Raw genomic sequence first — 26,339 nt, 5'->3', positions numbered from 1 at the left:
GGTCCCATCACCTCCTGGCAAATAGAAGGGGAAGAAATGGAGGCAGTGAGAGATTTTACTTTCTTGGGCTCCATGATCACTGCAGATGGTGACAGCAGCCACGAAATTAAGAGACGCCTGCTTCTTGGGAGGAAAGCAATGACAAACCTAGACAGCATCTTGAAAAGCAGAGACATCACCTTGCCAACAAAGGTCCGTATAGTTAAAGCTATGGTTTTCCCAGTAGTGATGTACGGAAGTGAGAGCTGGACCATAAAGAAGGCTGATCGCCGAAGAATGGATGCTTTTGAATTCTGGTCTGGAGGAGACTCTTGAGAGTCCCATGGACTGCAAGAAGATCCAACCTCTCCATTCTGAAGGTAATCAGCCCTGAGTGCTCACTGGAAGGACAGATCCTGAAGCTGAGGCTCCAAGACTTTGGCCCCCTCATGAGAAGAGAAGACTCCCTGGAAAAGTCCCTGATGTTGGGAAAGATGGAGGGCGCAAGGAGAAGGGGACGACGGAGGACGAGATGGTGGGACAGTGTTCTCGAAGCGACCAGCATGAGTTTGACCAAACTGCAGGAGGCAGTGGAAGACAGGAGTGCCTGGCGTGCTCTGGTCCCGGGGGCCACGAAGAGGCGGACACGACTAAACAACTAAACAACAACAATTTCTGCCTGGCTGGATGTGACACTGAACTCTAGCAACACCTCTGGATTGCATGGATGGAGGATAGAGAGGGGTGTGTGAGTTTGTGTAGAAACTAGTCTATGGTACCAGGTAAAATTTACATCCGTTGCTCCACCCACTTTTGCCTCTGGCCCCGCCTACAACTTGCATGTGGCCCTCGGGGGGTTGCCAAAAGGGGAATGTGGCCCTCGGGGTGAAAAGGGTTCCCCGCCCCTCTGCTGCAAGCGATGCTCCCGGCTCTTCTCTCTCCCCCTCATCCATCCCTAAGCTCCCTTCCCACTCACCATCTCCATTTTTAAAAATGATCTCGTGGTTCGTGAAGAGCAGCTCGGACATGATGTCGGGATTCTCCCAGTTGAGCCACAAGGGGCGCTTGGCTGAAGACATGATCCGGCACTCATCCAACCTGGAGCAGAGGGAACATCTGGTCACAGCTGTGTGCTTGGAGGCTGCTTTGAGCTGTCCCCCTGCCACCAGCCCTCTTCCAGGGGACCCAGGAGTCCGGGTCCCTTTCCTGCCCCCTACTTTCCAACCCCCGCTGCTTTAAATGGCCCAAACCTTCCCCTTGGTCTCACCGGAGGTTGCCCAGCTGGTGCACTGGGTTGAGGGGACAGATGAAGCCCTGAAGCGCCTCCATGTAATCCGGCCTCCTCATCTGCTCCACCAGGAACTTCATCTGCATCTTGGGAGGAGGGCGAGGAGGACAGAGAAAGGAAGAGAAAGAGCCCCTGAGCTTCTGCAAAGCGTCTCCATACACAGCTCAGTAAGCCCAGCCACTCACACACAACGGGAAGCGGGTCTGTGTCCACGCAGGCCTGAGCCCCGGAACCTCTTCTGTTTGGAAAATTAACCGCAGCCGAGCTTTCCCAGACGGGGAGCTGGGTTAATCTGCTGCAGCAAAAACGGGTCTTGTGGCACCTTAAAGACTTAAGAACATGAAAAGAGCCCTGCTGGATGAGGCCTATGGCCCATCTAGTCCAACATCCTGTTTCTCACCCAGATGTCCCAATGGGAAACCCACAATAGGCTCTTTTCTACAGCAATAGTACCGTATTTTTCGCTCTATAAGACACACTTTTCGCCTCCTAAAAAGTAAGGGGAAATGTGTGCGCGTCTTATGGAGCGAATGCAGGCGGGAGGCTCTGCTCAGTGCTCCCTTTAAAGAGCGCGTGGAGCGTGTGTGCGGCGCTTGCAGGCTTTTCCCCGAAGAGGGAGAAAATGGGCTGCCCTTCTCCCTCCTTGGGGAAAAGCCCCCAAGAGCCGCACACACCCTCCACACACTCTTTAAAGAGAACGCGGCTCCTGGGGGAGCCTTCATCCCGCTGCCCGGGAGAGGCTGCGTGCGGCTATCCCATAAGCCAGGACAGCAAGAGGGATCACTGCCCCCAAGAACTCCGCTCCCTTTAAAGAGCCGCATGTAGCGTGTGTGCGGCTCTTGGGGGCTTTTCCCCAAGGAGGGAGAAGGGCAGCCCATTTTCTCCCTCTTCGGGGAAAAGCCTGCAAGTGCCGCGCACACGCTCCACGCGGCTCGTGAAAGGGAGCGCTGAGCAGAGCCTGGGACGCATACAGGCTCTGCTCAGCGCTCCCTTTAAAGAATATTTTTTCCCTTGCATTCCCCCTCTAAAAACTAGGTGTGTCTTATGCTCAGGTGCGTCTTATGGAGTGAAAAATACAGTATATTATCTGCTTATGTTTTGTTGATGGAGCAAATACTTCTTTTTTGGGCCTTCTCCACAGTTCTGCTCCAGCAGAAAGCTAGGATGGTGGCAGGAAGGCAGCTGTGTTCATGAGGTTCCTATTGGAACCCCAGCCCTTTTCTAGCGTCAGCCCAGCCCTTTTCTAACCTGCGCCCATTAGGGAGGATTGTGTGTAGCAAGTGAAAAGGGAAGACTTAGCTCTACATTTAAGCATTTAAGGTTCCCAACCCTAATCTGCAGGTTGCCATCCGATTGGATTTTGTTCTGATTTCAGGGTGTATTTTAATTGATTGCCTGATTTTATGTTAATGTGTTATATACTTGATGTTAGCCACTCTGAGCCTGGTTTTGCCCAGGGAGAGCAGGGTATAAATAAAAATTATTATTATTATTATTATTATTATTATTATTATTATTATTATTATTAGGACCTGAGCACACAAGCAATTCTCCTGTCCTGCTGTTCCCAGAAACTGGTACAGTGGTGCCTCGCAGGACGAAATTAATTCGTTCTGCGAGTTTTTTCCTCTTGTGAATTTTTCGTCTTGCGAAGCACGGTTTCCCATAGGAAATGCATTGACGGTTTCCCATAGGAATGCATTGACGGTTTTAAGAAAAAGGCGCAAGACGTTTTCGTCTTGCGAAGCAAGCCCATAGGGAAATTCGTCTTGCGAAGCAACTCAAAAAACAAAAAACTATTTCGTCTTGCGAGTTTTTCGTCTTGCGAGGCATTCGTCTTGCGAGGTACCACGGTATTCAGAAGCTTCGCTGCCTCCAACTGAAGAGGCACAGCATAGCTACCCTGGTAAGTAGCCACCGATAGCCCTCGCCTCCTTCATGAATTTGTCCAATCCCCTTTCAAAGCCATCTTAGTTGGTGGCCACCCCTGCCTCTTGTAGGAGCAATCTCCATAGTTTAACTGCGCGCTGCAGGAAGGCCTTTGATCTGCCCTGAATCTTCCAACACCGGTGTATTATTACAGCTGTATTACAGCATAACCTTTCATGGACGAAGCCCCAAAAAGTTTATGGCTGTAATGAAATTAGTTAAAACTTTCAAGGTGCCGCAAATATTGCTGCGGTTTAAGATTTGCTGGTTTCTTTTGAGTCCTAGGGCTTTCTCCTTGGTTTGCCTACTCAGGATCATAGCTGTCCACTTTTCCCTTTTCTTGCAAGGAATCCTATTCGGAATAAGGGAATTTCCCTTTAAAAAAGGGAAATGATTGACAGCTATGCTCAGAATAGAGGAGAGCAGTCTGGGCCGGGGATTGAGTTACAGCAGGGAAGCAGGGAGGGCTTTTAAGGTGCCCTCCTTGGCTTTCCTGACAGCCTCTTTAGGCAGTTTTTAAAAGGCTACAGGCAGGTGAAGCGGGATTATTTGGCCAAAAGTGGGGCGTGAGGTTTGTAGGTTTCATTGCACCCACCCTCCTCCACCTTCTCCCCCAGAACGCAAGACTTGACTTAACCCCTCTGAACGAGTGTGTGTGTGTTGGGCTCTATTTGGCTGTCTCGTTGTGGAGGCAATGAGCAGCAGCGCAGCTTGGAGGGGGACTTGGGGGTCCAAGGCAGGTACCTTCTGCGTCTCGTCTTTCTTCTCTTGCTTGAGGATGTCGGTGAGGTTGATGAGTTTCTCCATGGCCTCCACCTGCCTGTTCAGGTGCTTGAGGTACATCCCGCAGCCCCGGCAAAAGGCCTCCAGCATCAGCCCAAAGCGCTGAGAGACGGGCTTGCTGTGCATCTCTGACCTGCGGGAGGCAACAAAGTTCCGACTCGGAGCCCATTACCCCCAACCCAGCCCATTCTGAAAGACCCACGTCGGCTTGATTCCTGTGACCGCCGCACTGAAACGGGGCTCCCTTGCAAGGCTCTCCTTCCTTGGGTGGTCATGGAATATTTACTTGTGGTTCCAGCACTGCAGGTGGATGGACAACCATACACTTCTATGTACGTTTCCAAGCACAATTCAAAGTGTTGGTGCTGACCTTGAAAGCCCTAAATGGCCTCGGTCCAGTAGACCTGAAGGAGCGTCTCCACCCCCTTCGTTCTGCCCGGACACTGAGATCCAGCTCCGAGGGCCTTCTGGCGGTTCCCTCCCTGCGAGAAGCCAAGTTACAGGGAACCAGGCAGAGGGCCTTCTCGGTGGTGGCGCCCGGCCTGTGGAACGCCCTCCCACCAGATGTCAAAGAGAAAAACAACTACCAGACTTTTAGAAGACATCTGAAGGCAGTCCTGTTTAGGGAAGCTTTTAATGTTTAATAGATTATTGTATTTTAATATTCTGTTGGAAGCCGCCCAGAGTGGCTGGGGAAACCCAGCCAGATGGGCAGGGTATAATTAATAAATTAGTAGTAGTAGTAGTAGTAGTAGTAGTAGTAGTTTCTAGGACTGGGGAGGGATAGTAGCTCAGTGGAACTACAGTACCCTCCTACAGCACATTGCTACTGGGGAGTCTGCTGGAACCATCAAGGACAAGTGTCTCCACCTGCCTTGGATATTGTTGCTGCTGCGATTTGGATTTCTAAATTTTATTTTATTGTTAGGCATTGCTTCAGTGTTTCTTTTTTCTTTTTTAATAATATTTATTAGATTTTCCGTAAATGCAAAAACAAAATTACAAGAACAACAAAACCAAATACAACAAAATAGAAAAAAGAAAGAGAGGGAAAAAAGAGAAAAAACAACAACCCAAAAATACCTAAAAAACACCCTCCCTCCACCCCACCAACACAAAAAGAGAGCAAAAAACAAAAACATTCAAAAAGAAAAGATTTCCATTTTTCAAATTCCCTCTTTCAATAACTTATTTCCTCGGCCTCCTCCCACCTCCCTTTTTGTATTCCAGTTATTAATCAGATCAGCAAATTCTTCCCATCTTTCACTGCTTACTCACTTATTTACCTTTATCCATTTAAACCTTATTCTCCCATCAACATCACGATGCTTCAATGTTTCTTTGCCCTCTTGACTGATATTAGTGTGACTTCTTGTTTAAACTGCATTCTGCTTTGTAACCATTAACGCAGCATCTCGAAATGTTGCTAACGTTTATTCTGCACGCAGCTGTGAGCTGCTTTGAGCATGGCTCTAACACGGAAAAGCAGCATGCGCGCAAATGAGCTGGCGATGGTGACGGTAATGGTGACAGCGCACAAGTGGGAGCTGCAATGAAATGTCGCAGCGCGGCGTATTGTTTTGACGCTTTAAATGCATGGTGTGTACTCAGCCCAGCGTAAACAAAGGTGCTGCCCCAAGTCCCGAGGGCCGACCCAAACACTTGCAAACTTCCTGCTCAGCTCCACTTCTATTATTCCCACCACTCCAATCAGTTCCACATCTCTCATCCTGACACTTACTTGAGATGCCAGAAGTAAAAATGTCCGATCCGCTGGTTGGTCAGGGCTTTCATGGTCAGGAAGCGAGCCAAGGGGTTGTCCAGGTATTGCTCATACTTGAGAACCTTCAAGGGGGAGAGTCAAAGAAGAAGAGTTTGGATCTGATATCCTGCTTTATCATTACCCGAAGGAGTCTCAAGGCGGCTAACATTCTCCTTTCCCTTCCTCCCCCACAACAAACACTCTGTGAGGTGAGTGGGGCTGAGAGGCTTCAGAGAAGTGTGACTGGCCCAAGGTCACCCAGCAGCTGCATGCGGAGGAGCGGGGAAGCGAACCCGGTTCACCAGATTACGAGACTACCGCTCTTAACCACTACACCATGCTGGCTCCAAAGGTGTCAAAGGGTGTGTGTGTGTGTGCTTATTTCTAGCTTGCGGGTGTCGTGCCATGCAAAAGAGAAAGAGCCACGGAAGGAGTGCAGCTTGCCCTGTCGCCATGTTGGTCCTGCCAGGACAAAAAGCGCACAAGAGGCAGAAATCCCCATTGTTGTTTCTCTGCACGGCCATGCTAGCTAGGGCTGGTGGGAATTGCGGTCCAAAGTGCCTAGAGGGCACAAGGTTGGCGAAGTCTAATTGAGTTTATCAACTCATATCCCTCTCTCTGATTAGCATGCATTCAAGGCAAACTTACGAGGAATAGAATAATAATTTTAAAAAGCCAACCATGGTCAATGAAATATACTCAGAGTCAAGAGTGGATTTCATGCTCTTTATTCAGCTCATAGTGATGAGGAGGAAGAATGGAAGTTCCCCCAGAATGTCTGCTTTATATACATTATTAAACAATGGGCCCCACGTGATTGGCTAATTCCGGGATTCACCTGTAGGCCAATCTGGTTGCGAATTCACTTTCACCTGGAGCTGGATTGGGTGGCTCCTGTGGACCAATCAGACTGCTGCATTCTGGATCCTATTGTTCTAGGACCAATCAGACTGCTGCATTATGGACCCTATTGTTCTAGGACCAATCAGACTGCTGCATTATGGACCCTATTGTTCTAGGACCAATCAGACTGCTGCATTCTGAATCCTATTGTTCTAGGACCAATCAGACTGCTGCATTCTGAATCCTATTGTACTAGGACCAATCAGACTGCTGCATTATGGACCCTATTGTTCTAGGACCAATCTGACTGCTGCATTCTGAATCCTATTGTTCTAGGACCAATCAGACTGCTGCCTTTCGGATCCTATTCAATTCAGTACATAACAGTCAATAACACCAGAGATGGTTACCTGGACCAGCTGAATGAGATACTGGGAAAGCTTGTCGTCCGTGAGGCCCTTCACAAGGCATTTCAGAGCAAACTCCCTCACCACCGGATCTGGGAAATTGCAGTCGAGGAGTTCCATGGAGAGCTCAGGTTTAATCAGCGGCCATTCCCGGAGGAGGCAGTACATCTGCGGAGGGAGAAGGAAGAGACAGGTTGGGAATTACAAGGGAAATGATTTGCAGGAAATCATCACAGGGAACCAGGCAGAGGGCCTTCTCGGTGGTGGCACCCGCCCTGTGGAACTCCCTCCCACCAGATGTCAAAGAGATAAACAACTACCAGACTTTTAGAAGACATCTGAAGGCAGCCCTGTTTAGGGAAGCTTTTAATGTTTAATAGGTTATTGTATTTTAGTGTTTTGTTGGAAGCCGCCCAGAGTGGCTGGGGAAATCCGGCCAGATAGGCAGGGTATAAATAATAAATTATTATTATTATTATTATTATTATTATTATTATTATTATTATCCAATCCCAGCCAGGAGCTTTGAGGAGAAAGGTGGCCTATGTCTCTGACGAGACACCCAAGAAAGCTCTTAGTCTCACCTGAGCCACCTCGTCCCGCGAATTCCACTTGACAGACAGCAGTAATTTAGGGAGGGTCTCCGGGATGTTGACACAGTAGTGCCTGGAAGGGGAAAAAAGAATCATAGGGCTGTAGAATCAGAAGGGGGCTAAAGGATCATTTAGTCGAACCCCCCTGCAGTAGAGGAATCACAGATAAGGAACCCCTGAGGGATAGAAAGGACCCAGACCTCCAGTTCTCACCGCTCACAAACCCAGGAGTCCTGCTCCATATCCCATCTGCTGCGCTAACCCACTGGAACTAATTCTGCTAACAGATGCAGTCTTCATGCAGGCCTGCCTTTACCATATACAATATACGGTATCTTTATTGTCCTTGTCCCAATCGATGAAAATCTACATAAAACATTCAAAAACCCCTAAAAACTCTGAAACCCCATTTTAAAATACAATGTACAGTGGTGCCTCGCAAGACGAAAAGAATCCGTTCCGCGAGTCTCTTCGTCTAGCGGTTTTTTCGTCTTGCGAAGCAACCCTATTAGCGGATTAGCGCTATTAGCGGTTTAGCGGCTATTAGCGGCTATTAAAGGCTTAAGGGATTAGCGGATTAGCTGCTAAAAGGCTATTAGCATCTTAGTGCCTTAGAAAAAGGGGGTGGGGAGCGAAAAAAAATCGCAGGAACTCGCAAGACATTTTCGTCTTGTGAAGCAAGCCCATAGGAAATTCGTTTTGCGAAGCACCTCCAAAACGGAAAACCCTTTCGTCTAGCGGGTTTTCCGTCTTGCGAGGCATTCGTCTTGCGGGGCACCACTGTACTATACAGATTCCTTATGCTGTGTTTAGAACCAGAATTGCATTTGCGTAGAAACTGTTTCTCAGGCGGCTAATCCTGGTCTTTATAACCCTGGACCTTCTTCCAGAAGGCAGAACCTGAAAGAGATCATTTCTGGGGTGCGCACTATCCTGCGCTATCTCTGCAGCTTTCTTATGGCACCTGGAACCATAGATTTGATCTAAGGTGGGAAGAGTGCACCCAGTTCTTCTCTCTGCAGTCTTTACAACCCTGGACAGCATTGTTTTTTCCCTGGCCATGCAGCTCCCAAACCACACACACAGACCATAAGTTAATACACTCTCCACAGTGCAATGCCATCAACAGGTCCTTTAAGAGATTGTTTTTTCGGAGGATTCTCAGAAAATATAACCTCTGCTGTGCTCTCTTCATCAGAGGCGGGCACCCATTGCCTTAAGATGGTCCAGTGTCATTTATTCTTTGTTTAAACAAATAAGTCACCCCTCCCTTTGAATGTGCAAATCTCATCTAGCAGGGAGGTGGAGAAATCTGGCAGGAGGCCCTCTCCCGCTACAGAGATCACCCAGGATCCCCGGCGCCCACCCACCGGTGTCGCCACAGGAAGTCCTTCTCTTGCTCCGTGATCTCCGAAAGGGGGTCTCGGTTGCAGATGCTTCTCAGCTGCTCCAGCTCACTCTCATCCAGGGAGCTGTCCCGGGCCAGGCGGTTGCTCTGGACAAAGGAGGCAACAGAAGCAGAAGGTTATCACCCTGGTTCAGAACCCCCCGTTTGGCTCCTTCCCATCCCTCCCTCTCTCTATCACTTGGCCGGCCAGTCCCTCCCAGATCAGAGATGTGTAGCCTCCGAGATGCTTCCTATACAGTGGAACAATCCCTGGCAAGTTAACAAACCCAGCTGCAAAACCGGGGCCTTGTATCCATGTGTCCTACATTTGGTTTCCCTGCCAGGCGCTTCAGCTAAATATATATAGATCTACTCTCTTGACTAGGAAAGGTTTCACTATGGAAACGAGGGAACTTTTCTCTCTCGTTTCTCTTGCAGCATTGTTTTTTTATCTGACAAGAAGAAGAAGAAGAAGCCTTAATGTGTTTCCCAGCCTTCCCCAATCTGGTGCCCTCCAGACCAGTGGTTTCCAAACTAGCCTTTGCCCTATAAAAGCTCACCCCCCTTGCCCTCTACCCTACAAAAGGCACTATTCAGTGTTGCGGTTTGCACAACCTCCTAAGGGAGATAATGACACCGTAAAATTCAAAACAGGAACAATGAATTGCACACTTATTCAAAATCCAGTTAAAAACATGTAGCTTAATTAATTCAGCAAAATGGATGAGCTTGATCCGGCGATACCAGCTTTTCAGACCCTGTAGTCATTTCCACCTCCAGCGCCCTCCTGCTGCCCACGTGCCTCCTAGTGCCTAAGTAACGCCCCCCCCCAAGGGGCACTACTGCCCACTGTTCTGGATGCTGAGGACTACAACTCCCATCAGCCCTAGACTGTGGCTGATGGGAGTTGTAGTCCAACAACATTCAGACGGCACTCAATTGGGGAAGGCTAAAGTGTCCTGTGGCATTGCCTTGCCTTCTCACCCCCAAGCCTAGGAAAGTGAGTGCCATGGAACAGGGAGACCTATCCGAGTAAGTCAGACGCCCCTTTCTTTCTGCCCACGAGAGCCATTTCTCCCCCCCCTACAGTCCTAGGATGGAGTTGGATCTCTTACCAGTCCCACCATACAGTAGTTGAGCCCAAGCTCCCGGGACATGGCCCAGTTGGCGTGCTCCTCTATCTCGGTGGCATCAGCAAATTTGACGGTGTGGCTGTACCAAGTGAATTCCAGCTCAAGGCACGGGGTCTCCTACAGAGGGGAAAGCAAAGGGGATGAGATCGCAGGTGTGTAAGAAGCTAATAATAGCCGGCTGGATCAGATCCATGGCTCTTCTAGCCCAGCAGCCTGTTCTCTCAGTGACCACGCAGATGCCCCAAAGGGAAAACCAAAAGCCTCCTTTAAGGCCATCCAAGTTGGTGGCCATTGCTGCCTCCTGTGCCTCCGTAATTTTAACTATGCGCTGCGTGAAGGCCTTCTTTTATCCTGAATCTTACAAATGTAGGGCAAGTACAGGGTCCTCTTTAATGTTTCCAGGATGAAAAGCTGCAGGATTTTAGCAGGAAGTTGCGGGGGGCACCTGTGCCAATTGGCAACGAAGGAGTTTATTAATTTGGAAACCTTTTGCGGGAGCAAATGGTATTGAAAGCGAGTTTGTGTATAACTGGGACGCGGGTGGTGCTGTGGGTTAAACCACAGAGCCTAGGCCTTGCCGATCAGAAGGTCAGTGGTTCGAATCCCAGCGACGGGGTGAGCTTCCGTTGCTCGGTCCCTGCTCCTGCCAACCTAGCAGCTCAAAAGCACGTCAAAGTGCAAGTAGATAAATGGACAGGAAGGTAAATGGTGTTTCCATGCGCTGCTCTGGTTCACCAGAAGCAGCTTAGTCATGGTGGCCACATGACCCGGAAGCTGGACGCCGGCTCCCTCGGCCAACAAAGCGAGATGAGCGCCACAACCCCAGAGTCGGCCACGACTGGACCTAATGCTCAGGGGTCCCTTTACCTTACCCTGAAACCATGATGAGCACAAGTCGTTATGAATGCAGAATAAAAAGGATGCGTGGAGGAGCCCAAAGCAGGTTTTATAAGAAGCTAGTAAAGGAATGTTTCTGTGTACATATGTACTCTTATGGAGAACAAATTGAAGACGTAGTGCACTATATCTTATATTATTATTTATAAATCCACCAAGGGTTCTGATTAGAGCTTATCCACACTTCCTCTGCTCTTTCCAGGCATGATCTGTGCTTTAAAGCTCCTTGTCTGAGCACCTATTTTCTGCCCCAGAGCTTTCCCTGAGAAAACCCACCCTTTAAAGCTTAATCGGAGCCAACGACGATCCATGGAAAACACAAATTGACTTTTGTTCCGATTGAGCACTAGAGAGTGGGTTTTTGAAAGGGCAAAAGAAACCCAAAAACGATCAGACACAAAGCTTTTAAGCGTGGACTTGTGCCTAGAAAGAGCGGGACAAGCCTTTATTCTCCCTTTTCAGACTTTCTTGGAAGGCTAACCAGATGGTTTTAAGATAAGGTGGCTGCAGGCTGATGCAGAAACAGGCATTAGTTAAAGGCCGCTTTATTTGCACTAGCTGCAAAAAAGATAAAGAGAGGCCTTTCTCACTCAGATCAGGGCTACATGTTAAGGGAAGCTTTTAACCCAATGGAGCATTTTAAATCCAGCTTATTTGTACTCTAATTGGATCGGTTATGTGTGTTTTGCACATATGTGTTTTATGTCCATATTGTAATGGCCCCTGGCTACAAACAGTAATAAAAACCTAACTTGGACAAAAAGCAATGCAATAACAAAACAACAACAACAACGGTATTGTAAGGTAGACTAGCAGACTCACTTTATTGGGGTTGGAGCCCCCCACTCCAATGGGGTTCAGCAAATCCTCCAGGCCATGGGGAACAGGCCAAAGGTTCAGAGCCATTTTCCCAGCCACCAGCGTGTCTTTGTAATCAAAGAGGTTGACGTTGCCCCAGGCCAGGGGGCAGTGCTCCTGTTAGGCAAGGGGGCAGAGAGAGCATGGGGGGCTGAGTCAGAGCGCAGAAGGCGTGCCTCCGTCCCTTAAGCTAGCGGACTCTCAAACAGCAGTCTTCAGTCTTTTTTAGACTGGGGACCCACCTTTAACCCAAACATGTATTTGGAGAACCACTTCTTTCTTTTTTAAAACATTTATTTGCAAGGCAGGAGGGCTGCTGCTGTGACCCACCTTGAATCAGGCCGGAACTCTGTCATGTGCAGTGGCGTAGCGTGGGGGGTGCAGGGGGGGCCGGCCGCACCGGGCACAACATCTGGGGGGGGGCGCTCGCACTCGCAGCTCTCTGCCCCTACCTGGCTCACTCTCTCTCTCTCACTGCAGTGCTGGCTGTGCGAATCCGATCCAAGCCGCCGGGTCGCCGCCCACTGTGGAGGGGAGGGTGCCAGGCGTGCGGTGCGGTGCGGAGAGAGAGAGAGCGACTATCTGGGGGAGGGGAAGTGCAGCGGGGGGGGCGCAAATTACTTGCCCCGGGTTAGGGGGCACAAATTACTTGCCTTGCCCCGGGTGCTGACAACCCACGCTACGCCACTGGTCATGTGTCCCAACCAGCCGGTTGAAGACCTCACCCCTCCCAAGATTCCCCATCACAGACAATCCAGGTGTCTTGGTTTGCAGGATGAACTTAATTTCCCCAAAAGAAAAGAGGTGCTGGGGCTCCTAAAACCGCCTGACCCCTAACCTGTAGCTGCAGTGTGGAGGAAGGCCTAGGCCCGCAGGGATCAGTAAACTTTTTCAACAGGGGGCCGGTCCACTGTCCCTCAGACCTTGTGGGGGCCAGACTATATGGGGGGGGGGAATGAACAAATTCCTATGCCCCACAAATAACCCAGAGATGCATTTTAAATAAAAGCACACATTCTACTCATGTAAAAACACGCCAATTCCCAGACTGTCCGTGGGCCAGATTTAGAAGGCGATTGGGCCGGATCCGGTCCCCCGGGCCTTAGTTTGCATACCCATGGCCTAGGGCTTGTGCTCATCCTCAGCTGTGCTCTCTTCTTCACCCCCCTTTTACACATTCAAGGATTAAGGCAGGGCCACAGCTCAGTGGGAGAGCACCTGGTTTGCAAGGTCCCAGGTTCAATCCCAGGCAGGGCTGAGAGACGAATGTCTGAAACCCTGAAGAGCCACTGCTTGTCTTTGTTATATTTAATATTGAGCTGAATGAACTAATGCTCTGACTCAGGGCGAACCAGCATCCTACAGGGCTCAGCTGACCCTTGAATTAAACCACGGGGAAATCCCAAATCCCGGCTCACCTCCTTGGCCCCTTTCCGGCCTTTCACTGAGCAGATTGAAACGCAGAGTCGGGCAGCCCGGGGCAAGTCGGTGAGATAGATGTCGTACGACAGCCACTCATTCCACCTGGCAGTGAGGAAGAGGGGGAGTGGGGTGTCACTACAGGGGGGGCTGCAGAGGAAACTCACCCCCACCACCCTCTTCATGGCGCCGGATCCCCTCGTCCCCATACTTTTCTCCTTCCCCCACCAGAGAAGGGCAGTTTAAGCTTTGCATGCAAAAAGGGGTCCCAGGTCAAATACTCAATGGTTTCTCTAGGCAGGGTTGGAAAATACCCCCCTGCCTGAAATTCTGAAAGCCACAGATCTCAATTAAGGCTGTTCTGAGCGAGGTGGACCCCCAACGCCCTGGGTCAGTATAAGGTCAGAGTTGTTCCACCAGGCCTTTGGTCAGGGCCCAGCCTGACTCCCTCCTCTGGCAACCTGCACAGAATTTTGCTTAACGGTTGCCATTAATTTGATTTTAATTAATTTTTATAATGGAATGTTTTTAGAATGTTGGATTATTTGATTGTTTGATTATTTAATTGTTGTTAGCCGCCCTGAGCCCGGCTTCGGCTGGGGAGGGCGGGATATAAATAAAATTTATAATTATTATTATTATTAAGGCAGCTCCCCGTTAGTTACGCCACAGTTACCGAGGGTTGGAACACGGAACGCGCTGCGTGTTGACGTTGTCGCAAAGGGGCTCCCCGCCGTGGAAAATCCCCGTCCGGACGTAGATCTGGAAAGGGATTCAATGGATTCAAGTTACAAGAAAGGAGATTCCAACTAAACACTGGGAAGAACTTTCTGGCGGTCTGAGCTGTTCGACTGTGGAATGGACTCCGAGGTTGTGGATTCTCCTTTCTCGGATGTTTTTAAACAGAGGTTGGGTGGCTATCGGAATCAGGGATGCTTTAGCTGAGATTCCAGAATTGCAGGGGTTTGGACCCTCAAGGTCCCTTCCAACTCCACAATTCTATGACTCCTAAGAGGAAGAGAGGAAAGAGTTGGGGGGGGGGGTTCTCCTGCTCTTAACGCCACTGGCCCCTTCCTCTCCAAGGAGCCACCCTCCCACAGAATAAACATATCTGTCAACTTACAGATTTGAAAATAAGGGGCCAGCAGCCTTGAAAATAAGGGATCAGCAGCCAAAATAAGGGATTTTCCAAGCACAGGTATGTTCAACTTCTGAACCCCTCCGAGCCAAAGGCAGAAAGCCCAGCCAGCAGCCAAACGAAGCCTCAAGCGGTGGTCCCCACAGCGCAGCAACCCGGCAAAGGGGATGCAGCAAGGAAAACCACCGTCCCCTCTCCGCTGGGAAGCGCTGAGCAAAGGCGAGTCCCCAGGCAAGGCGGCCGATTTGATTGGCACAAGGCATGCAAGCTCCACCCCCCAGTCGTTCTTAGACTCCTTATTGGGTGAGCAACGCAGCCAAGCAACACAGCTGGAGCCTCCCTCCTCCCTGGCCGGGAGGGAGGGAGGGACAGGAGCTGCTTCCTTTGAAATCCGGGAAATTTAAGGGACATCATCAATAAGGGACAGCAGCGGGATATGGCGCTGGGATAAGGGACTGTCCTGCCAAATAAGGGACGGTTGACAACTATGAGAATAAATTTAGCAAAATTTGCCACCCTTTGTTTTGCTTTGTATATAAATGTAATAAATGGGAAATATAAAAAATAAACAGGGAGTCGGTCTGTGCGATGCGATTTGTATGGCCCCCTCCTCCCTCCCTGGCGAAACCCGGATGCCTGGCTTCCCTTGCTCCTTTCCCCCCACAACCTTATCGATATCCCGGATGTTGACGTTGACGTAGGTGGCGCACAGGATCTTGATGCGCAGCAGGCTGTTGATGGACCAGAGCGACTTGGTGGGGACGTCTCCGTTGACGTGGGAAGAGGTGGCCGAGCGGCGGGCGTAGGAGGGCAGCACAAAGACGTTGGCGGGCAGCTGGCTGTAGAGGCTCTCCTTGCTCATGAGCATCAGGTGGGGCAGGCGGCCGATGGTGATGCAGTTCCTCATGTACTGAGGGGGGCGGCAGGGAGAGGGAGGCAGTGAGTGGCGTGGGGTGTGGAAGGGAGGGAGGCGGGGCTGTGGGCAGGATGGGCCCCCTCACCTTGTACTGGCTTAGCGGGTATTTCTCCAGCAAGTACTCGTCGCAGCCGCACACCTTGAGGAGGTACTTCCCCTGGTACTCCTGCACGCAGAGGCGCAGCTGCTCCGGCGAGAGGTGCATGCTCCGCGTCTTCTTCCGGATGGCCTCAGCGATCACCTGCTCCGGAAGAGCGTCGTGGGGGGTCTTGAGGGTGTATTTCTGTTTGTCGTTGTTTGGAGACACAATAACCCAAATGGTAACTATGATCCGACCTTCAGGAGACGGAAGGAGGGTGGGGGGGAAAAGCAGGACAAGGAACTGTCATTCGGGTGAGCTGGTATGGTGCGGCGGAGAAAGAGAGAAAGAGAGAGAGCGCATGGTCAACGTGGCCGGGGGGGGGAGGGAACAGGCAGTGGCGTAGTGTGGGGGGGTGCAGGGGGGCCGGCCGCACCGGGCGCAACATCTGGGGGGGGGGCGCTCGCACTCACAGCTCTCTGCCCCTACCTGGCTCACTCGCTCTCTCTCACTGCAGTGCTGGCTGTGCGAATCCGATCCGAGCCGCCGGGTCGCCGCCCACTGTGGAGGGGAGGGTGCCAGGCGTGCGGTGCGGTGCGGAGAGAGAGCGAGGGACTATCTGGGGGAGGGACAGTGCAGCGGGGGGGCGCAAATTACTTGCCTTGCCCCGGGTGCTGACAACCCACGCTACGCCACTGGGAATAGGAGGACCCTCTGGAGAAGTCACTAGCTCTCAGCCTGGCCTACTCTACAGTAGGGTTACCAGACGTTCCCGGGGACAGTCCCCGGATTTGCAAATTTGTCCCCGGACAAATCCCATCCCCGGATTTGCAAATCTGTCCCCGGACAAATTCTGTCCCCAGAATTGCAAATCTGTCCCCGGGAAAGAGCAGCCTCAGCAGCCCGGAGCCAACCTGGTGGCGCAGTTGGCTCTGGCTGGCTCCAGGAGCTGCTTACTGCTTGCTGCTGTGGCTCCCGCCATTTTTCCTCGCCAAAGTCCCCATACGATGTGTCTTGTGCGCAACGCATCACAAGGGGAAATCCGGTGAGGAAAAATGGACCCCAGGCATATCCTTGCTCTCCTAACTGAACTTCCGTTCTCACAAAGACTAACAGCAGAAACAGGTCACAAAGACCTGAACCTACAATGGTCCTTTGAAGGGAAGCCATCAGGAAATTAATCTAATTGCGTTCACTCAGGGGGAAAGTGGTATCTCTCCTCCGGCCACATTTCTCCTTTCCCCAGATTTTAAAAACACACAACGATGCCTCCTCGCCAAGACCTTTTGCCCCTCCATCGTAAAAATTAAATGCATGCTATAGAAACACACCCAATTCCTGTCCCTCTGCCTCTAAAGCCCCTGTTTACCTTTGTCCAGTTTGCTGTACACGTGTTTGGGCAACTCTGGGCTGGATTCCACATTGGGGGGGTAGACATACAGAGCCTGACTCGGGGGCCCTGCAGATCCCCGGGTCTCCACGGCTTCACGGCAAACCGACAGGATGTTCCGCCGAAATTCCTGCACCTCTGGGTCCTTGACCAGCTCGAATTCACAGATGGGCATCCCGATCGCAAACCCTGGGAGCAAAGGAGGGACGCTTGACCATCAAGCCTTCTGGGTACCACTCGACTGCCCCCCCCTTGTCTAGCTTGGCCTCGGACTCACCGATTTCCCGGTTGAGGATCTTTTCCTCCCGGTTTCCCACCGGCTCAATGACCTTCAGGATGGGCTGGAAGAGACGGAGGTCGCAAAGGCGCCGGGACTCGTCGAAGAATTCTTCCCTCTCGGCTTCCTGCGTCACCCCTACGAAGATGTAGGAAGATTCCTCCTGGGTGGGGAAGCAAAGGGAGACACTGAACACCTCCCAGGGACCCATCTTCCCATGCACTAGACTTCCTTCCCTAACCCAATCGTTTCCCAGATACATCGTCAGGGATGAGACTAGATGGCCCTTGGGGGTCCCTTCCAACTCTTCAATTCTGTGATTGTATGATCCTGTCATTCTATGTCTTCCTTCCTTCCTCTCTCATAATGCTAGAATGCAGGGTCGCCCAGCGGTATTGATGTGGGGATAGGTACAGGAAGAGCAGAAGGGAAGTAACTTCGTCATACAAAATGCACCGCTGGCTTATGGAACTCATTGCCACAAGGTGTGGCAATGGGCTTAGATACCTTCGAAAGGAAACTGATGGATGAAAAAGGGAAACATAGGAAGATGCCTTCTCCTTAGTCAGACCCTTGGTCCATCTAGCTCAATCTGGTCTACACTGAGTGGCAGAAGTGGCTCTTTCAAGCAGAGAGTCTCACCCAAAAGTTACTTGAATCAATATTGTGCTTGTCCACATAACTCTACTCTGTAAAAGCTGCTGCTTACAGCAGCTACTACTATGCTATAAGAACAACTGTCCTGTGATATCATATATGGTATGTTCAGTTGTTGACGGTTTTTATATTAATTTTGCTGTAAAATATATGAGATTACGATATAGTATTTATTTGCATTACTTAGAGTTTGTACTACTGATGAAGCCCAAGATGGCGAAAACAAGGCCAATATTCCGGAAATCCTCGTCTTAGACTCTGTGAAAGGATTCTGTGGAACTGCAACAACCTTTCGTGTGGATTGTTGGACTTTATGAACAGACAGGTGGAATAGACACTTTCCCATATATGGACCTTATGCATAAACTGATTAGAGAATGAACTGATCCACTGGGCTTCTACTTTTTTCGTTTTGAGTTACTTCTGTTGAAATCTACAGTTCAATACAATGAATAGTATATATTATTTTTTCAAACGTACATCCAGTTACGTCTTGTGTGTTTATTGTTTATTGAGAGTCTCTCCCAGCCTTCGCTTATAACTTGAATCCGTTGGTTCGGATTCTCTGCCCTCCAGAGCAGTGGAAAACAAGTTTGCTCCATCTTCCATGTGACAACCCTTCAGGTATTTAGAGATGGCTATCCTATCATCTCTCAGTCTTCTCCCTTCTAAACACACCCAGCTCCCTCAACCGTTCCTCATCAGGCCTGGTTTCCAGACCCTTGATCATCTTGGTCGCCCTCCTCTGCACACCTTCCAGCTTGTCAATATTGTTCTTAAACTGAGGTGCCCAGAATTGCATACAGCACTTCCGGTGTGGTCTGACCAAGGCAGAAGAGAGTGATACTGTTACTTCACTTAGTGATGTATGGAAGTGAGAGCTGGACCATAAAGAAGGCTGAAGAATTGATGCTTTTGAAATATGGTGCTGGAGGAGACTTGAGAGTCCCATGGACTGCAAGAAGATCAAACTTCTCCATTCTGAAGGAAATCAGCCCTGAGTGCTCACTGGAAGGACAGATCGTGAAGCTGAGGCTCCAATACTTTGGCCACCTCATGAGAAGAGAAGACTCCCTGGAAAAGACCCTGGTGTTGGGAAAGATGGAGGGCAGAAGGAGAAGGGGACGACAGAGGACGAGATGGTTGGACAGTTTTCTCGAAGCTACCAGCGTGAGTTTGACCAAACTGCGGGAGGCAGTGGAAGACAAGAGTGCCTGGCGTGCTCTGGTCCAGGGGGCCACGAAGAGTCGGACAAGACTAAACGACTCAACAACAGCAACAATTACTTCACATGAATACTGGACTTCTGTTGATGCCACCTAGAATTGCATTAGCCTTTTTTGCTGCTGCCTCACACTGGCAACTCATTTTAAGCCAGAGGTCCTTGCTCCTGGCTCACTAAATCCCTCTCCTGCAGAGTGGGGGTTGAAGCTTTTCCTCTCCCGGCCTCCCATTTGCTTAGCTGCCCGGGGTCGGCTCACCTGCAGCAAGTGGAAAAGGGGGTATTTCCTGGCCTCCTTGAAAAGGTCGTGCTTGATGCCCAGGAGCGTGGCTTCGCGCAGGCACTCCAGCGTGACGATCATGCCGTTGGGGAGGCAGCAGTCCACCATGATCCGCGGGGGCATGAGGTGGAGCCCCCACAGCTCCCCGGACGAGGGGCGCGGCGGCATGGCTGCGAAGGGGTAGGAGGAGCTCGACACGGTGCTAGAGTCAGGAGGCTAAAGCATCTTGTCCACCTGGAGATGGGGAAGACACAGAGAGAGAGAGGAGGGTTAGGATTGGCTGGCTCCTCCCCAGTGGGAGGGTGGGCTTCACATGCCCCACCCACTGACATACCCCTCCCCTTGCTATTGGCCACCCAAGATTATATAGATGCAGCCCCGCGAAAGAGGGTTTCAGCCTGTAAGGTCTCTGCCTACTGAAAAGATGGCACCTTGCGGATTTACCGTTTGACTCCGATGGTAACCCTTTCCCCAGTTTGGGGCACTGATTCAACCCACACACCCGCCTGACGACCTGAGCATGAGGCACCAACAAACAGATTCACAGGTTTCCAGAGCCAACAAGGTTCATGACTTCCAGCAAAGCCTTGGCTAGAAGAAAGTCTCAGTGTTTTGTTTTAGCAGCATGGACTGCGGTGGATGGCAAATCTGTCATGGATGCTTTAGCTGAGATTCCTGCATTGCAGGGGGTTGGACTAAATGATCCTTGGGAACACGGCAGACTGGAGGAGGGCAAATGTTGTCCCTATTTTCAAAAAGGGGGAAAGAGAGGACCCAAATAATGACCGCCTGGTCAGTCTGACATCAATACCAGGGAAGATTCTGGAGCAGAGCATTAAGCAAACAGTCTGTGAGCACCTAGAAAGGAATGCTGTGATCACCAATAGTCAGCATGGATTTCTGAAAAATAAGTCATGTCAGACTAACCTGATCTCGTTTTTTGACAGAATTACAAGCCTGGTAGATGAAGGGAACGCAGTGGATGTAGCCTACCTTGATTTCAGCAAGGCATTTGACAAGGTGCCCCATGATATTCTTGTAAAGAAGCTGGTAAAATGCGGTCTTGACTATGCTACCACTCAGTGGATTTGTAACTGGCTGACTGACCGGACCCAAAGGGTGCTCATCAATGGTTCCTCTTCATCCTGGAGAAGAGTGACTAGTGGGGTGCCACAGGGTTCTGTCTTGGGCCCGGTCTTATTCAACATCTTTATCAACGACTTGGATGATGGACTCAAGGGCATCCTGATCAAATTTGCAGATGACACCAAACTGTGAGGAGTGGCTAACACCCCAGAGGACAGGATCACACTTCAAAACGACCTTGACAGATTAGAGAACTGGGCCAAAACAAACAAGATGAATTTTAACAGGGAGAAATGTAAAGTATTGCACTTGGGCAAAAAAAATGAGAGGCACAAATACAAGATGGGTGACACCTGGCTTGAGAGCAGTAGATGTGAAAAGGATCTAGGAGTCTTGGTTGACCACAAACTTGACATGAGCCAACAGTGTGACACGCCAGCTAAAAAAGCCAATGCAATTCTGGGCTGCATCAATAGGAGTATAGCATCTAGCTCAAGGGAAGTAATAGTGCCACTGTATTCTGCTCTGGTCAGACCTCACCTGGAGTACTGTGTCCAGTTCTGGGCACCACAGTTCAAGAAGGACACTGACAAACTGGAACGTGTCCAGAGGAGGGGAACCAAAATGGTCAAAGGCCTGGAAACGATGCCTTATGAGGAACGGCTAAGGGAGCTGGGCATGTTTAGCCTGGAGAAGAGGAGGTTAAGGGGTGATATGATAGCCATGTTCAAATATATAAAAGGATGTCATATAGAGGAGGGAGAAAGGTTGTTTTCTGCTGCTCCAGAGAAGCGGACACGGAGCAATGGATCCAAACTACAAGAAAGAAGATTCCACCTAAACATTAGGAAGAACTTCCTGACAGTAAGAGCTGTTTGACAGTGGAATTTGCTGCCAAGGAGTGTGGTGGAGTCTCCTTCTTTGGAGGTCTTTAAGCAGAGGCTTGACCACCATATGTCAGGAGTGCTCTGATGGTGTTTCCTGCTTGGCAGGGGGTTGGACTCGATGGCCCTTGTGGTCTCTTCCAACTCTATGATTCTATGAACTCTGCAATTCTATGACCCTCTCTCTCTCTCTCTCTCTCTCTCTCTCTCACACACACACACACACACGATGCTGGACTAAAACGAAAAGAAACTGCCTGATCTAGCAGCACTTTATGCATCCATTCAAATGTGCAACACTCAACCTTCCTTAGAAGATATTATACAGAGAGGTTGGGTGGCCATTCGTCAGATTCTTTAGCCATGATTTCTGCAATGCAGGGGGCCGAGGTAGACAGCCCTTCCTTGGGTTCTTTTCCTCTACAATTCTATGATAGCAAGGTAATACCACAGGTTTGTTTATTAAAATGCCCAACCTCTGGGAGGACGTATTTTTAAAAAATACGTGTTATAAAATACAGCCAGGTTAAATTTGAGCCCGAGAAGATTAACTCCCTGCCCCAACTTAAATAAACAAATCCCTGCAATGCTCCCGGAAAATGTTCAGAGCGGGACTTTGGTGAATCTCCACAAGGAGATTGTTGTTGTGGAGTGGCCAGAGTGGGCAACGTTGCTCTGGAGACCCCCCAGTCCAAGCTCCTTTGCTCTACAACTCTCTACAGCCTTCCCAGCTGGAGGGTGGGAGTTGTAGCCCAAACCAGCTGGGGGGGCACCAGGTTGGAGAAAGCAAGAATCTCAGCTTTCTTGCACAAGTCATTCCCAAGAGGTTTGCATATGATAAACCCCTCTCCCTCACACAACTGTATTCCATAGCATTACACACAGACACATACAAATATACATATACACATAGAGACACTTTCGACCTTACATTATACAAAGACAGCGACGGTTTAGGAGAATGCTGCTATGAAAATTCTACACCGTCCAGTTCTCCGAGAGCAAATCTGATCATTCAGCTTTCCAGATAAGAGTCTCCCCACCCCATCAAATTAAAAAAAGAAAACCCCACACACCCCAAGCCCGGTCAATAGCCATCAAACCCATTTTTCCCCCAGGTCCATGGAGGTGAGTCTTTTAAGCGCATCCCTTCCAAGAATCCTGCCACCCCCCCCCCCATGTGCGTCATCACCCCCTCGAGGCTGCTTACTCTAGAGCAACGGGTAGGAAATCAGCAGGGCTGAGGTGTTTTCAGGGTTCTTTTCTCCCCCTTGTGCAAATGTGGGGTGTGTGTTTTTTCCGTGTGTGTGTAAGGATCCAACAGTTTCCTTAGGAATGCATTGCAAGGCTTCCGTTGTCGGCTGGTCTGAGCCTCATGGCTGTCTCTCTTCTATGCCAGCCAACCATTTTCCTCCCTTCCTGCAGTCAAAAACTGTTGCAAAAAAAAAAAAAAATAGAATTAATCATAATCGAAGAGACTCTAAGGGAAAGGAAGGAAGGCTCTTGAGGGGGGGTGGGGAGACAGAATGAATATTTCCCCCCATCGTATCTGAAACATCTAAATGTGTATCTGAAACATCTGGTGGGGTGAGACACCCCCACATTTCCAATAGCAACCCCCCCTCCAGCCCCCATAAACTCAAGGAAACGGTTCTGTGTCCAGATTTTAGAAAGGAAGTGGGGTGCTGCTGTTGTGGATGGGTTTGACGCATGTTTTGGCAAAGGGGGGGGGGGTTGGATATTTCCTAGTGAAGGCAGGAAAATAAAAACCCGAGCCCTCCTTGCTTTTGCCAGCTGGAGTCCCCGAAGGAACGAAGCAGGTAGCCCCCATCAATATATTCCTTTTCCTCCCCCGCCCCCTCCGCCGCCGGCAACTTGGTTCTACGTTATCCCCACCGCTGGAAAAGGGGGTTTTGTAACAAAAGAAAGCGACTTACGTGCCTCCGGATCCTTGAATCAGAAGAGAAGGCAAGGTTAGGTCTTGGTTTTGAAGGATGCAGAAGCTCTTCCTCCTTCCCCCAGCCCACCCCCCCCCCCACCGCGAAAGATCCTTCTCCCTCCCCTACTGCTGTGACCATCGGGTCCCATTCCTCTCTCCGCCGCCTCCCCCTTTCCAGCGGCCAGAGAGAGCTTTTGCAAGCCGCGTATCCGGCATGGAAAAGCACGGATTTCCGTTGGATCCGGGGTTTCTCACACAGCTGGGAGGGGAACGGGGGAAAGGGAGAGAGAACTGGTTATCTAAAATATTATTATTTTTAAACCCACCTCTTGCAGCACCCGAATTCCAGCAGCAAAGAGGGGGCATCTCTCTCTCCCCCCCCCCAATCCAACACCCCCATTCATCCCAATGTCAGCCAGGAAGGGACACTTTTTGGGAGATGGAGGGGTGTGTGTTTATTCCCCCCCCCCTTTTTCTTTCCAGGAAAAGGGGGGGGGGTGGATGAGAGAGAAAAAGGATGACTGCAATTTTTTAAACCTGCCCTAAAGATAGGAAAATGTGGGGAGAGGGGAGAGAGCAAGGAGAAAATGGAATCATCGCCGCTTGCGTAAATTGATACAGACATTTGCACAAAAGGGGCTCGATTGTGGTAGGGTGTTTGTGTGTGATTCCGCAGTATGTTTTGAGATACTAATTTGGGAGTCGCGTGCAAAGCTCAGACGGGGAGAGCTTTCCTGGGACGTTCGTTGGTATGGCATCCTTTGTCAAGCTGGCAGCCTCCAGATGTGCAGGACCACAATTCCCACCAGCCCCACCACATCTGGAGGGCACCAGTTTGGCAAACGCAGCCATCTGCTGCCATCCCAGCATGGTTTGTCAGGTCTAACCCCAGACAAGATCAAAACCGTCTTCGTTCCCCTGGAGCAGCCTTGGACGACGGCTACCTCTCAGACTCACCTACCACCCGGGGGGGTTGTGATGGTGACATGAGGGGGGTGAACTTGAGATGTCCACAAGGACCAGAACCTCCAGGTGCTTCTTATTTGATCCGGCATTCCTTTATTACACAGACAGCAGAAGGACAATTTTCAAGACAAGCCTGGCAAATCTGTAACGACACTTAAGAATCAGATAATGCTAATGTTCTTTACTTGGGCTTTGTTATTTTAAGTCACACACAACTGTACTCATCCTAAGCGCTTTTCGTTTTACAGGTTTGTTTTTCAATGTTCATCCGTTGTTATAGCTTCGTTCTCTCTGTTTTGTATGCATTATAAAATGATTTTGGTTGTTTTTTTACAAAAACAAAACAAAAGTGCTAATTTCTAACACGGTTTCAAGAGGCAGCTCTTCCTGGAAATGCTGTTGGGGATGCTCCGCCACCTTAGCTGTGGCCTTCCCCTGCAAGTTTTGCAGCTGTGGTTGTAAAGATGTGGCAGGCACCAGGCGGTGGTGGCTGGTGCCCATTGAGGCTGGTAGGGCGGGAGGCAGGGAGCCCAACAGTAGGTGGCGCCAGAGCCAATGACAGCCTAAACTACCCCCTTAAAAAGTAAAGGTAAAGGGACCCCTGACCATTAGGTACAGTCGCGGCCGACTCTGGGGTTGCAGCGCTCATCTCGCTTTATTGGCCAAGGGAGCCGGGGTACAGCTTCCGGGTCATGTGGCCAGCAGGACTAAGCCGCTTCTGGCAAACCAGAGCAATGCACGGAAACGCCGTTTACCTTCCCGCCGGAGTGGTACCTATTGATCTACTTGCACTTTGGCGTGCTTTCGAACTGCTAGGTTGGCAGGAGCAGGGACTGAGCAATGGGAGCTCACCCCGTCACAGGGATTCGAACCACCGACCTTCTGATCGGCAAGTCCTAGGCTCTGTGGTTTAACCCACAGCGCCACCCGCGTCAACTACCCCCTTGCTGGGTGTAAATAAGAAGGCAGGCAGGCAGCTTGGGGCAGGCTGAGGTTAGTGGGGCAGTGCCCCCTTGGCCTGAATACTCCAGCCTCCAATGACTGGGGCCCCGGCCCTGGGCAAAACCCTTATATTCCAAAGCAAAGGAGAAAAGGGATGGGAGCATTGGTTTAACCTCAGCATTGTAGTATAAACAGTGACAACTGAGAAACACTGGGCTGCGGGTGCTCTAGTTGGAGAACAGCCTTGACCAAAGGTGTCGTGGGCTTTGAAGACACTTGAGCTCAGGATGCAAGGGAGAAACGTGCTAAGAGGAAGGCACGCTTGGCAAATCGACACCGTGATCAACTCCCGCCTGGAAACCAATGTCCCCACTGTGGAAGGATGTGTGGGTCCAGAATTGGCCTCCGCAGTCACTTACGGACTCCTTGTTAAAACAGTGTTTATGGAGACAATATTACTCAGCTACGAGTGATTGCCAAAGAAGAAAAAGTATGATGATGATGATGATGTTGTTGTTAACTCTCCCTTGTCTGATACTGGCCCTTGCACTTGAACTGCATATGTCCTTTAAACGTGTTTCATTCTGCTCCAGCCAACCCATGCAGGCTCCAATTGGTTCTCCTCCTAGTGCCTGGCAGATGTTTTAGATGGCAACTCCCAGCAACCACACACTGGTGTTTGATGGGAGTTGTCCAAACCAGCTGGAGGGCAGCAGGTTGGAGAAGGCTGCAATCAAGGCATGGGGGCAGGGGGGGGGAATGTCCAGCATAAAGCTGGATGTGCCTAAGGAGGATCTTGGCAAGCTGGAAGGCGTGCGGAGGAGAAGCCTGGAGAAGAGGAGACTGAGAATTGAGCCATCTGAAGGGCTGTGACATGGATGATGGAGCAAGCTTGCCTTCCGCTGCTCTGGAGGGGAAGACCCAGAACAATGGATTCAAATGACAAGAAAGGAGATTCCGACTAAACATTAGGAGGAACTTCCTGGCAGTAAGGGCTGTTCAGCACTGGAAGGGGTTCCCTCACAAGTTGGTGGACTCTCCTCCACTGGAGGTTTTTCAACAGAGGTTGGATGGCCGTCTGCCAGCGATTCCTTAGCAATGATTCCTGCATTGCAGGAGGTTAGACTACTAGACGTTTCCTTCCAACAGATCTAAGATTCTAAGGTGTAGAGTGGTACCTCGGGTTAAGAACTTAATTTGTTCTAGAGGTCCGTTCTTAACCTGGAACTGTTCTTAACCTGAGGTACCACTTTAGCTAATGGGGCCTCCCGCTGCCGCCGCGAGA

The 26,339-nt window shown here is 50.3% G+C and overlaps 1 protein-coding gene across 4 annotated transcripts in view; it reads right to left on the bottom strand.

Moving 5' to 3' along the window:
* The window catches only part of LOC310662870 (phosphatidylinositol 4,5-bisphosphate 3-kinase catalytic subunit alpha isoform-like), a 39,043-nt gene that overhangs the window by 8,348 nt on the left and 4,356 nt on the right, over positions 1-26,339 (bottom strand). The window contains exons 1-18 of one of the 4 annotated variants that reach the window (XM_083410109.1): positions 23,145-24,395; positions 22,418-22,639; positions 19,217-19,471; positions 17,079-17,241; positions 16,781-16,990; positions 15,418-15,668; positions 15,084-15,326; positions 13,955-14,040; positions 13,278-13,383; positions 11,824-11,976; positions 10,087-10,221; positions 8,955-9,079; positions 7,576-7,657; positions 6,995-7,159; positions 5,721-5,824; positions 3,941-4,112; positions 1,247-1,347; positions 956-1,077 (exon numbers count right to left, since the gene is read on the bottom strand). In XM_083410109.1, the coding sequence (XP_083266235.1) occupies positions 956-1,077; positions 1,247-1,347; positions 3,941-4,112; positions 5,721-5,824; positions 6,995-7,159; positions 7,576-7,657; positions 8,955-9,079; positions 10,087-10,221; positions 11,824-11,976; positions 13,278-13,383; positions 13,955-14,040; positions 15,084-15,326; positions 15,418-15,668; positions 16,781-16,990; positions 17,079-17,241; positions 19,217-19,405 (2,407 nt within the window). In that variant the 5' untranslated portion in view covers positions 19,406-19,471; positions 22,418-22,639; positions 23,145-24,395. Of the gene's footprint in view, positions 1-955; positions 1,078-1,246; positions 1,354-3,940; positions 4,113-5,720; positions 5,825-6,994; positions 7,160-7,575; positions 7,658-8,954; positions 9,080-10,086; positions 10,222-11,823; positions 11,977-13,277; positions 13,384-13,954; positions 14,041-15,083; positions 15,327-15,417; positions 15,669-16,780; positions 16,991-17,078; positions 17,242-19,216; positions 19,472-22,417; positions 22,640-23,144; positions 24,396-26,339 lie in introns of those variants that run through there. The other 3 variants (XM_083410106.1, XM_083410107.1, XM_083410108.1) reach the window with 3 other exon arrangements.

The sequence above is a fragment of the Podarcis tiliguerta genome (genome assembly GCF_965153285.1).
Source record: "Podarcis tiliguerta genome assembly, chromosome: 13".
Taxonomy (NCBI): Eukaryota; Metazoa; Chordata; class Lepidosauria; order Squamata; family Lacertidae; genus Podarcis; species Podarcis tiliguerta.
The sequence above is the reverse complement of the archived record's forward strand: the minus strand, read 5'-3'. Positions and strand labels throughout refer to the sequence as shown.